The sequence below is a fragment of the Geotrypetes seraphini genome, chromosome 2, assembly GCF_902459505.1.
Source record: "Geotrypetes seraphini chromosome 2, aGeoSer1.1, whole genome shotgun sequence".
Classification (NCBI taxonomy): domain Eukaryota; kingdom Metazoa; phylum Chordata; class Amphibia; order Gymnophiona; family Dermophiidae; genus Geotrypetes; species Geotrypetes seraphini.
In genome coordinates, this window is record NC_047085.1 from 296,976,118 (window position 1) to 296,989,075 (window position 12,958).

The following is a 12,958-nucleotide window of genomic DNA, read 5'->3' on the forward strand; positions in this document are numbered from 1 at the left end:
AAGGCTTGTTGAGGCAGAGGATTTCCCCGTAAGCTGTTCAGCTATCTTTTCTGCATCTTCCAGAAAAGCATGGCACAGTGATACAGTGCTGACAGGCTGTTTCAGCGATTTGGGGGGGGGGGATCTTTAAAAGTGAATTTGAGGCAATTTGGGAGTTAACCCTAGTTCCCCTCTGTTTAAAATCCTAAAATCGCAGTGTTTTGGGGGTTCCTGGTTTTTCCCGGGCTGTTTTTTTCTGTAAATTACACCTGCAGTGGCCATCTTGGATTTTTCCAATTTGAATTTAAAGTTATTTTTTGCCTCTACAAGCTTCGTTTTTGAAAGAAAACCACTCAGATGGACTCCCCAGGGCAGGATACTTCGGACTCATGCTCTGTTTGCGGTGGATGGCTGTCCGGCAAAAGACCATGTACCACATGTGCAGCGGTGCGGGGGGGGGAGGCAAAATATCAGCCCAAATTCCCTCGATCCTTGAAAGGGGTCCTGCCACTCTCTCCAGCTGGGGGCAGCCCAAAAAGTCAAAAGCAAGCCCCGGAGACAGCTAAGGCTTTGCGACCCCAACAAAACATAGCCACAATTCAGCATGAGAGTTGCACAAGTCCTCCAAAAGTTCTAAGAGGGGTTCCCAGGTGGTAGCTGCTGCCTCGGATGATGAGTTTTCCCCAGACTTTATTGTTATACTGTACATTGGTTGTGATTACTTGTTATGTTCTTCACATTTGTATTTCCTGTATTGTTGGTGTTGATCCAACACTCTATAAACCCTTAATACTCTCTAATTTTTCTAGTTACCAAACATTATCTAAAACCCATAATTCTCCCTTAAAATTTTATCTCATTGTTTAATCTAATACTTCAAAGTTGAAATGTAATTCCTGTTTTAGTTTGGATGTAATCCGCCTTGAACCGCAAGGTAATGGCGGAATAGAAATCACTAATGTAATGTAATGTCTGCATTTCCTAATAAACATATTTTAAACAAAAAACCATACTTTATCAGGCTTACTTGACCAAGAAAAAAGTGCCTTCTACGCTGCCTCTGGCATCCTCGCTGACTACAGGGTTTCCCCTTCCCGAAACATGGGTTTTAAACCCAGTCTTCCCAAGTTGCCCAAGGATGTTTCACCAGCTCATGACACAGACAACCAGGTTGACCTTTACTTATGCAGGCTGGTACTATCACCGCAGGAGATGTTGCAGCGGTCTATATGTTATTAAAATAAATAACCACAGTAGAATTTGGCTTCCCTGGTTCTTAGCCCACTGCATCTCTACACAAATGAAAAAAATATTTCAAACATGAGTATCCAGTTGGTTAGGTGTGTAGCCTCTTAAGACTGAGTTCCCAGCAAAAATAGCTCTCATGAAAGGTTTGGGGTCAGGACTTTAATTTGCATTCTATTTTTGCAAACTTGCAGACTGAACATGTGTCAGAACCAAAGTGTCTGTGGACAAGACGACAATAAGATGAAACATGCTGCATGCTAATGGTGTTGCTTGTCATATAAACATGTCACTTCACAGGTTGGCAGCCAGGCTTGGTGGTAATGCCTCTGCATAAGGGTACTATCACTAGTGTTTTAGATGTTCTGTAACAAATTATATGCTGCAAACTATTGGTTGATCCACTACTTTTGTCTTCACTCCACTGGGATTACAGTCTTATCAAATAATTTGAATAAAAACTGTCTCAGAATAAATAGCAGAGCAGATTAGTAAATGACATTTTCTCTGTGTAGTGCCACCTTATAAATGTAGATCTGGATGCTGAAGTTATTTTGTTTCCTAAATAGGAGCACTGATTAAAATAAAACAAAAAAAAACAACACACCTACCCTTCAGCCTCTGGATTATTTTTCTGTTAGAACATGCACCCAGTATACATCATTAAGGTTTTCAGGGGAGCGGGCAAAAGATTAACCCCGAGAGGGGGGGGTTGTGATGTTTCATTACTACCTGTGCTAAAGGCTCTCTGGACTTATTGCAAAAGTAGTATAGCTATACAGACAATGACCTCACAGATGAAAAGAATGAAATTGCTTAACACAAAACTGAAACAGAGGTATTAGTGTACAAAAAGAAGGGTTTCCATGGAATCTATGGCTAGTGAGTATTGTGCACTGCAAAGTACTGAACTTGAGACAATGGCGTCACCACCCTTCATTCAAGCAGCTTCCCTTATAAACCTGGTCAGGCTATCCATTTAATTCTAATGGCATACCAATAGGAGGTGGGATTGGGGGCTGGGAAGAGGCTATGGCCCCTAGGTGCCAGAGGTGGGAGAGCTACAAAGTCAAAATGAAAATCAAAGAAACTGTTCCAGTATGGTGGGGAGGAAGGGGAGCTTGTAAATGTGAACATTGGGCCTGTAGGTGCTGGAGACCCCATAGTACACAATTGTTTAATTCAGATTACAGAGGGGTTGGATTTGTGCAGTTTCCACCTTGGTGGTCCAGAACCAGGGCAGATGCTCCAGAAAGATGTCTGTAGCACAGGTTTTTGCTTATTTCCTACATAGATATGTATTTTTGTCAGCTGCTTTTTTGCAGTTGTCATTCATCTCCCTGACCACCTCTTCTCTCTGTTTCTACTTGCAGGCCCTGGAATGGATCCATGACAATGGAGAGTTCTACTTGTCCACACACACCTCCACTGGCTCCACTATCCAGCACACACAAGAGCTGCTAAAGGAACATGAAGAATTTCAAATCACAGCCAAGGTAGCTAGAAGGGGACTTCAGAACAAATTTTAATATTGAGCCTTGCTTCTAACCTCTCCCCCCAAGTATTTTAAATGCATTCAAAGATGAGAGAGGAGCAAAAGCTGTGTAGATGATGAGGGAGAGATGGAAAGTTGAGGGAGAGGTGAGGGTCAGATTGAAAACTGGAAGGGAAAGCAAATGGATGGAAAGAGGCATCAAAGAAGAGATATATAACTGGGAGAGGGAAAGAGATGAAAGCTTAGTATTTTATAAGAGGTCATCTATGCATACATGTAGCCAGTGGCTCTCCTCCACTGCCCTCTTCTCCGCTCCCCCCATCCCCCATATACTCCTTCCCCGTCCCCTCCTGCTGCACGCACGCCATACCTTTGTAACATTCCTGGCCATACATTCCTGGCCACGCCATACCTTTGTAACACCCCCAAGCTGCTGTCACGCTAGCGTCTGCTCTTTCCTAGGTGCAAATCCAGGAAGTGATGTCATAGTGCTCTTTCCTAGGTGCAGATCCAGGAAGTGATGCCATAGGAAGAGCTGGTGTGACAGCAGGTTTTGGGGGTTGCTGTTCACGCCAGGACCGTTATAGAGGTATAGAGGAAGGGTAGCAGTGCGCATGCACAACAGTGGTGGGGCAGGGAAAGAGCAGGGGGACGGAGAGGTGGACTGGTGCCTGTGCCCTCTCCAAGACGGCGCCTAGGCGGACCGTCCCCCCCTTACTAAGCCACTGTATGTTTCTACATACATGTGTAACCATAAAGTTGATGTGCTTTTTACTACTTAAATTGTGTCCTCTCATAAAGTTACCCCTAAATGCTTGCCCTGATGATATCCTTTTAATTTCCATGAGAACATATTTGATTTGTTGTTCAATTTTAAGAAAAATTGCTTCTGTTTGCACATTGAGACTGCCCTGAAAACCCTGATAGGCAAAGCACTTCAATCAGCACTATACAGGTTTGAACATGGTGAATGTCTGCCACTCACAAGCAATACTTTTGTGTTCAGATGATCCCAAAACCCCATTTCCAGTTGATTTCAATTAAACCAGTTACTAATAAACTACCTGCACCAATTTAAACCATAAAACAAGAACAAAGAAGTCTAGCAATTTTAAATATGCATTACTCGCATTGTATAGAGATTTCAATGAAATAGTCAGTCCTGTATACTGTTGTGATTTGGCAGTTATACTGCATTTCAGTATTTTCTCTTTATTTTTAATTTCTCCCTATTTTGTTCACAGCAAACCAAAGAGAGGGTGAAGCTGTTGATACAGCTGGCTGATGGCTTTTGTGAGAAAGGGCATGCCCATGCAGCAGAAATCAAAAAATGTGTCACTGCTGTGGACAAGAGGTACAGAGATTTCTCTCTGCGCATGGAGAAGTACAGAACCTCTCTGGAGAAGGCCCTGGGAATACCTTCTGATTCCAACAAGTCGGTGAGTCCTCCCCCTAGGAAATATCAACTGCATGTAGAGTCACTGGAATGGGTAGTGACATGTGCTCTGCACTCAGTAATGCATTAGGACTGCCTGTTTCCTCTCTGATTCTTATTTGTGTTCTATTTTTTAAGTTGGGCCTTTTTCTCTTCTCTCTATCTGTGTAACAAAGAGCAAGAGTCTACAACTAGATATAATCCCAGCTAGCGCCCCAGGATCAGAGGTCAAGCTGCGTGATGCCACTCATGAACTGAATGAAGAAAAACGGAAGTCAGCCCGCAGGAAAGAGTAATATAATCCTAAACCCTTCTCTTTTAATAGAACCTTTTAACAATTAATTTTCATAAACATAAAAATATATACATGACTATTAATATATATAGCCAAATCATTTTACTTATACAACAAAAAAAAATGCACATAACTTAGCTTTTGGTACTTTGGGAATTAAGGCGTGAACTCCTTAGTTTTTTAGCTTATTTTAATTCTGACAGATATGCTGTATGCTAGAATACCTTGAGCAGTTTATATAAGGTGAAGTATTCTAGTTTTTAATGTCCCTGAATTAGTGTATGCTTAAAATGAAAATAGTAAAAGAAGAATAGGTTGAAAGAAGTGTGTTAACTTTTTTGCTAATTCAAAAAATTTGAAAGAGCTGACTTGTAGAGAGGTGGAAGACTTCCATGAGGCCCATTCACATGTTTGTTCTCTTGCAGGTTCATTATGGCTGAGTTGATTCAGACGGAAAAGGCTTATGTGAGAGATCTCCGGGAGTGTATGGATGTAAGTGCTTTCTTGACTTGCAGGCTTTCAGTGTTGCACAGACACCTGTTCACAAAGCATCCTCTGGCTCCTGAGGTGACTATCAAATATCAGCCTGGTGTGCTGGTTTGTCCTCTTGTCTCCTTTCTGTGCATAATAGCAGGTTTCCACTGCCCTTGGCATTGATCTTTGGTACACAGCCACCTCAGAGTTGAGTCAGCATTGGCACATGTTTTGCAGCTGACTTTTAAGCACAGAGGGTCACAGAATTTTCTATGGAATTTTGAAGAATTTAGCTTCAGCCAGCACTTCTGAAATCAATTTGGCCATATGTCCTTGGCCATTGTTTCCTGTTGCAGAGGGTGCATGTTTTCACTAGCAGCTTCCAGACACGTCTACTCAGCATTTCTTTTGAACCATTTGAAACTTCAAGCAGCAAAAATATTTCTATGCCAAAAGCTGTAAGAATGTCTTAGCATTGTGCCCTGCTTGTGAGAGTTCATGCTCTATATACAACAAATACCCTTCTGCATTTCCCTTATTTTCTTTTCTCTCTCTCTTCCTGTCCCTGTCAGACGTATCTCTGGGAAATGACCAGTGGCGTGGAGGAGATCCCACCAGGGATTGTAAACAAAGAACACATCATCTTTGGCAATATGCAGGACCTCTACGAGTTTCATAACAAGTGAGTATTTGACATTATCCCAGGACAAGCAGGCAGCTATTCTTGACTGATGGGGTGACGGCACCGACGGAGCCCCGGTACGGACAATTTTAGAGTGATCTCACTCTAAGAACTTTTAGAAAGTTCTAGCTCGGCCGCACCGCGCACGCGCGAGTGCCTTCCCGCCCGACAGAGGCGCGCGGTCCCTCAGTTTCTTAGTTTCCGCGGAGCTAAGAAGACGCGTTTTCAACGGCTGTTGAAATTTTTTCTTAACTTGCCTTCCCGCTCGCGTAAACGTTTGATTTCTTTAACCTTTCTTTTATTTTGAAAAAAAAAAAAAAAAAAAAAAAAAAACAATCTTACATTTTTTTCTTCAATTTCGGTTTTTCCCCGGCGGGGCCTTCTGCCACCATCGAAGCCTCGGCCTTCGATTTGGCGGAAGCCGTTTTCCCTTTCATGCCCCCTCAACCGGGTTTTAAAAAGTGCCAGCGGTGTGCTAGGCCTATATCTCTCACGGACCCACACAACTGGTGCTTGCAGTGTTTGGGTCCTGAGCATCAGGCCTCTTCTTGCACCCGCTGTGCTACTTTAAAGAAAAGAACTTTAAAAAATCGCTTAATTCAACAGCGTTTGTTATTCGGTGCCGAGATGTCCGACCCCGTTCCTTCGACTCCGGCTTCGGCACCGCTTCAGTCGGCACCCTCGTCTTCGACGCCGCGTGATTCCACACCGGCATCCCAACAGTCAGGTAAGCCGGCTAAGAAGCCTTCCCCGCTGGAACGTCTTCCGGCCTCGAGTGCAGTGAGCCCAGTCCTGCCGCCAGTTAGACGTCAGCGGAAGCGCTCCGCCCCTATTGAGGTGAGTCCCTCGACATCGGGCTCCTCATCTCCGGGGCGTAGAGCGGCACCGCAGGTACCGCAGAAGAAAAAAGCGGTACCGGTGCCATCCCTCGATGACCGCATTACGGCCATCCTTCATGTGCAGCTTAAGGAGCAATTAGAACGACTCCTTCCTGCTATAATGACACCGAACCTTCCGGTGCCAGTCCGCACCGAGCCATCGGTACCGGTTGTACATCAACCCGTGTCGGTACCGGTTGTCGAACCTGTCTTACCTGCTTCTACTGTCTCGGTACCGCTTCACCTAACTTCATCGGTATCGATGCCAGTCCTTGCACCGGAGCCGACAGCTCAACATCAATCGGTACAGACTTCGGCACCGGTGCGACCGATAACATCGCCTGACTCGGTATCGATGAGGTCGGGTAAGTCGGTACGCAAAACCCGACACATGCAAACATCGACACCTGAGTCTCGGGACCATTCTTCCCATGTCAGAGACCCTGATCTGTGGGGGGACTCAGAGGAACCCTTTCTTTCTGAAGGAGAATGTTCCTCAGAGGAGGAGGATTCGGCTCTCCCTGACCCATCCTCCAAACAGACCACTTCCTCTTTCTCCAATTTCTTGAAAGAGATGTGTGAGTCTTTGTCCATTCCTTTGGAGGCTGAATCCAAAAAGTCTAAAGCTTTTTTGGATGCCCTTGATTTTGATCAGCCTCCAAAGGAATTTTTGAAGCTTCCCCTTCATGACATCTTGAGGGAAACTTTCTATAAAAATTTAGAGACTCCTTTAACTGTTCCAGGGGCCCCACGTAAACTGGATTCTCTATACAAGGTAATTCCCATTCCTGGGTTCGACAAGCCTCAACTTCCACACGAATCCTTATTTGTCGAATCCACCCTTAAAAAGACTTCAGGAGCCAGTGTATATGCATCTGTCCCTCCTGGCAGAGAAGGAAGGGCCATGGATAAATTCGGTAAGAGGCTCTACCAAAACGCTATGTTAGCAAATAGAGCTAGTAATTATGCTTTTCATTTTTCTTTTTATTTAAAGCATCTCCTTACCACCATGGCTTCCTTCGAGAAGTATCTTCCTTCAAGAAAACATCCATCTTTTCACTCCTGCTTGTCGTCTCTATTCCAACTTCGTAAGTTTATGGTTAGGTCCATATATGACACCTTTGAACTTACATCCAGAGCGACAGCTATGTCGGTGGCTATGCGCCGTTTGGCCTGGCTTCGGGTATCCGAGCTTGATGTTAACCATCAAGATCGGTTAGCCAACGCCCCATGCCTAGGGGATGAGCTCTTTGGGGATTCCATGGACTCTACCACCCAAAAGCTCTCGGCTCATGAGACGCGCTGGGATACCCTGCTCAAGAATAAAAAGAAGCCTCCTCCACCAAGACCATACAGGCAGCAATCGGCTTATCAACGCCGTTTCACAGCCCGTCCATTGCCTACCACTGCTCAACAACCTCGACGTCAGAGGCAACAGCAACGTCAGCCTCCCCGACAGCAGCAACAGCAGCAACCTGCGAAACAACCTCCTCAGCAGAAGTCACAGCCCTTTTGACTTCATTCTCCGCAGTATAGCCAGTATCCCTGTTCCTGTTCTCCTGCCTCAACCAATAGGAGGTCGACTTTCTCTGTTCTTCAGCCGGTGGGAAGTAATCACTTCGGACCAATGGGTCCTCAACATCATCCGCCACGGCTACTCTCTCAACTTTCAGACTCTCCCACCTCAAAGCCTGCCAAAAGAGTCTGCTTTGAACAGTCCTCAATCAGCCCTCCTTATTCAGGAGGTCCAATCCCTCCTCCTTCTGAACGCTATAGAGGAAGTTCCTCTAGATCAAAAGGGGCAGGGATTCTACTCCCGTTACTTTCTAGTTCCCAAAAAGACAGGAGATCTCAGACCCATCCTGGACCTTCGCGATCTCAACATTCATCTAGTAAAAGAAAAATTCAAGATGCTTTCTTTAGCCATACTTTATCCCCTTCTAAATCAAAACGACTGGCTATGCTCCCTCGATCTCAAAGAGGCTTACACTCACATACCGATCAATGTAACCTCAAGACCATATCTCCGATTCATGATCAATCATTGTCATTACCAGTACAAGGTGCTGCCCTTCGGTCTTGCCTCATCTCCAAGGGTATTCACCAAATGTCTCATTGTGGTGGCGGCTTTTCTGCGCTCTCACCACCTGCAGGTATTTCCTTACCTGGACGATTGGTTGATCAAAGACACTTCTGCCCAAGCGGTCCTTCTGGCCACCAACCAAACCATCCAGTTTCTGCAACTTCTGGGATTCGAGATCAATCTACCCAAATCTCATATCATTCCCACTCAGAGACTTCAATTCATTGGAGCGATCCTAGACACACTCCTCATGAGAGCTTTCCTGCCATCCAATCGGCTTCAGACCCTTCAGTCTCTATGTCACCAGGTACTTCCTCTGCCGTCCATCTCAGCAAGACAAATGATGGTGCTCTTGGGACACATGGCATCCACAGTTCATGTCACACCTCATGCCCGTCTTCACCTGCGCACTCCTCAATGGACCCTTGCGACCCAGTGGTCCCAAGCGTCGGACTCTTGCTCACGACACATATCTGTGACATCATCTCTTCGTCAGTCTCTGCAATGGTGGTTGGTATCCTCAAATCTATCCAGAGGTCTTCTGTTCCATCAGCCTCCTCATCAACTAGTCATCACCACCGACGCCTCTCTGTACGCATGGGGAGCTCACTTGAACGAGTTCCAGACTCAGGGTCTTTGGTCAGCCCAGGAAAAGAAGCATCAAATCAATTTCCTGGAACTCAGAGCGATGTTTTACGCCCTCAAGGCCTTTCAACACCTTCTCTTTCCTCAGGTCCTTCTGTTGTGCACAGACAATCAGGTTGCGATGTACTACATCAACAAACAGGGTGGGACAGGCTCTCGCCTTTTATGCCAGGAAGCCCAGAAGATCTGGAATTGGGCCATAGACCATCATCTCTTCCTGAAAGCTATTTACATTCAGGGGAAACAGAATTCATTAGCGGACAAACTCAGCAGAATTCTCCAGCCTCACGAGTGGACACTCGACCCTGTAACTCTACAGTCTATCTTCACTCAATGGGGCACTCCTCAGATAGACCTCTTTGCAGCTCCTCACAATCACCAGCTGCCCCGTTTCTGCTCAAGACTTTACTCTCCACACCGTCTCACAGCAGATGCTTTTCTCCTCGACTGGTCGAATCTGTTCCTGTACGCCTTCCCTCCTCTACCTCTCATGTTGAGAACCTTGTTCAAGCTCAAGAGGGAACGAGCCACCATGATTCTGATTGCTCCGAGGTGGCCCAGGCAACATTGGTTCTCCCTTCTACTTCAACTCAGTTCCAGGGAACCTTTTCTTCTTCCTCTGTTTCCTTCTCTGCTTACGCAACAGCAGGGAACCCTTCTGCATCCCAACCTCCAGTCTCTACACCTGATGGCTTGGTATCTCTCGGGCTGAACTCGACTGATACTCTTTTGTCTCAGCCCGTTCGTTCCATTCTGGATGCCTCCAGGAAACCAGCCACTCTACAATGTTACCATCAAAAGTGGACGAGGTTTTCTTCCTGGTGTCTTCTTCATCATCTTGATCCCACTTCCCTAGCGGTGGAGACGTTGTTGGATTATCTTCTTTCTTTGTCTGATTCTGGCCTGAAGTCCTCTTCCATCAGGGTCCACCTCAGTGCCATTGCAGCTTTTCATGAGCCAGTCCATGGAAAACTTCTTTCAGCTCATCCCCTGGTATCCAGGTTCATGCGTGGGCTTTTCAATGTGAAACCACCTCTTAAAGCCCCTCCGGTTATCTGGGATCTCAATGTGGTTCTTTCCGCTTTAATGAAACCTCCATTTGAACCTTTAGCTACCTCTCCTTTCAAATTTCTCACTTGGAAGGTACTTTTTCTTATTGCCATTACCTCTGCCAGGAGGGTCAGTGAGCTTCATGCACTGGTTGCAGATCCACCTTTTACGGTTTTTCACCATGACAAGGTGGTTCTGCGTACACATCCAAAGTTTCTCCCCAAGGTTGTTTCTGAATTTCATCTCAACCAATCCATTGTTTTACCTGTTTTCTTTCCAAAACCTCATTCTCATTCTGGGGAACAAGCTCTGCATACTTTGGATTGTAAAAGGGCTCTTGCTTACTATCTGGAGCGTACGAAACCCCACAGATCAGTTCCCCAACTCTTTCTGTCCTTTGATCCGAATAAATTGGGACGTCCTGTTTCTAAACGTACGTTGTCTAATTGGCTTGCAGCGTGCATTTCATTCTGTTATGCTCAGACCGGACTGACACTGGAAGGTTCTGTCACAGCCCATAAAGTCAGAGCAATGGCAGCATCTGTAGCTTTCCTCCGTTCCACTCCTATTGAGGAAATCTGCAAGGCTGCTACTTGGTCCTCAGTTCACACTTTTACATCTCATTATTGTCTGGATACATTCTCCAGAAGGGATGGTCACTTCGGCCAATCTGTTTTGCAAAATTTGTTTTCCTAATGGCCAACCTTCCCTCCATCCCTCTTTTTGTTAGCTTGGAGGTCACCCATCAGTCAAGAATAGCTGCCTGCTTGTCCTGGGATAAAGCACAGTTACTTACCGTAACAGGTGTTATCCAGGGACAGCAGGCAGATATTCTTGCGTCCCACCCACCTCCCCGGGTTGGCTTCTTAGCTGGCTTATACTAACTGAGGGACCGCGCGCCTCTGTCGGGCGGGAAGGCACTCGCGCGTGCGCGGTGCGGCCGAGCTAGAACTTTCTAAAAGTTCTTAGAGTGAGATCACTCTAAAATTGTCCGTACCGGGGCTCCGTCGGTGCCGTCACCCCATCAGTCAAGAATATCTGCCTGCTGTCCCTGGATAACACCTGTTACGGTAAGTAACTGTGCTTTTCATACCTAGGTACTGGGGGTTGGGGGGAAGCTTCCAAAAGAGCAATTCTGTATCGCTTGATAGACCAGATGAGTATTATACCTCACTGCTACCAGCAGGTGGAGACTGAGATCAAAATTTGTGTATCAGTACAGCTTCCCCTCTCCTAATCCAGTCTTCCTCAGTCTCTGATAACAGGTGGTAAGGCTAATTTCAGCTCCCCTCTTAGCCCTGTTGGAACTTTGTTTTTGGACTCCTGGTTCCCCTTTTGTGCCGGATAGAGCTTGTTTGGGGATCCATCTGACTCGGGGGTCCCTCCCCCCACCTTCCTCCACCTCCCCATATTTTTGTAGCAGTGCCTCAGCAGGCAGCCTGGCCCCCTAGTTGGTCAGCCCTCAAGCTTTGAGAGCCATGGAGTATGTTCTGTAAAAAAAACCAACAAAAAACCCCAAAATCCTGAGGTGTGCCAGTCTAAAGGGCTAAATTCCCTTTATAACTGCCTTTTTCTGTGTTTTTCTCAACTAACCGGTACTTTTTCTTTCAGCTTGGGCATTTTCCGGCACAGTGATCACTTTTAAAGGGAAAAAGTGCTCATTGTGATACTCGCGGCAGGCCTGTGCAAGCGTTGTGCAGGCCGGAGCAGTGGGGCAGTTTATCGGCAGCGGATGCTGGTGGCCAGGGTGCCCCATTGATGGTGCCTCGCGAGTCAAATTCAGATTGCCGGGAAGCACGGACTTCCCCCGACGCCCACACGGAGGGTTCCCCAACCACTGGTTTCCCTTACTGCAGTTCCGGCTGAGGATTCCCTTTTTACATCAGTCGGTTCTTTGGCCTTAGCGTCAGGAAAGTCCCAGGCTTTTCAGTCGTGGTAGGCTGCAGGAACTCCTATTTTGGCGGTTTCAGGTCCATTTTCAGCGGGAACTTCCTCCATCCTCTCAGTTACCTCAAGTGGAGAGGAAGTTCCGGGCCAAGCAATTGCTGCCTGGTTGGCCCGGAACTTCCTCTCCGACGTTAGAATTGACATCAAGCAGGAAGGCTTGTGGGCCCGCCGCGTCGGGGAAGCAGGGAGAAAGCAGATGACCTTTGCGGCTCGAAACAGAAGGCAAGGGCCCAGGGCAGCTGCTCTCCTTGCTCCCCCCTAATGCTGGCCCTGCCCGCCAATTTAGCTAAGAAGGGAGGAAGGAAAATGCTGAATTTCTTGGGGGGAAAGATGAGGCGTTCTGGCCAGCAGGGGTGAAAAAGCTGGACAGTACCAGGGGAGGAGGTGAGGCAATAGATTGCTTCTCCCCTGCAGCCAAAATTGTCCTTTTCAGAGGGGCCCCAACACACGGCAGCTATTCTCACAAGCTGCCGGCGGCTGCCCCAAAGTTTTCCCTCTGCCGCAACTTCCCGTTTCCGAAAGGGCAGATCGCGGCAGAGGGAAAGCTTTGGAGGCAGCCGCCGGCAGCTCATGAGAACAGCTGCCATGTCGGGGCCCCTCTGAAAAGGAAAATGTAGGAGTTTAATCAAGAAGTTCGGACTGCGGGGCCAACTGGATCTGTTGGGCCCAGGGCAGCTGCCCTGTTTACTCCCCCCTAACGTTGGCCCTAGGGCCCCCCTGACAATTCCGGGCCCTAGGCACGTGCCTCCT

At 46.9% G+C, this 12,958-nt stretch overlaps 1 protein-coding gene across 7 annotated transcripts in view; it reads left to right on the top strand.

Annotated features, from left to right (window-relative positions):
- Window positions 1-12,958, top strand: part of TRIO (trio Rho guanine nucleotide exchange factor) — an 830,868-nt gene that overhangs the window by 528,010 nt on the left and 289,900 nt on the right. For all 7 annotated transcript variants that reach the window (XM_033929852.1, XM_033929845.1, XM_033929848.1 and 4 more), the window contains 5 exons: window positions 2,598-2,720; window positions 3,964-4,158; window positions 4,331-4,446; window positions 4,875-4,941; window positions 5,496-5,605. In XM_033929852.1, coding sequence (XP_033785743.1) covers window positions 2,598-2,720; window positions 3,964-4,158; window positions 4,331-4,446; window positions 4,875-4,941; window positions 5,496-5,605 — 611 coding nt within the window. The remainder of the gene's footprint in view (window positions 1-2,597; window positions 2,721-3,963; window positions 4,159-4,330; window positions 4,447-4,874; window positions 4,942-5,495; window positions 5,606-12,958) is intronic.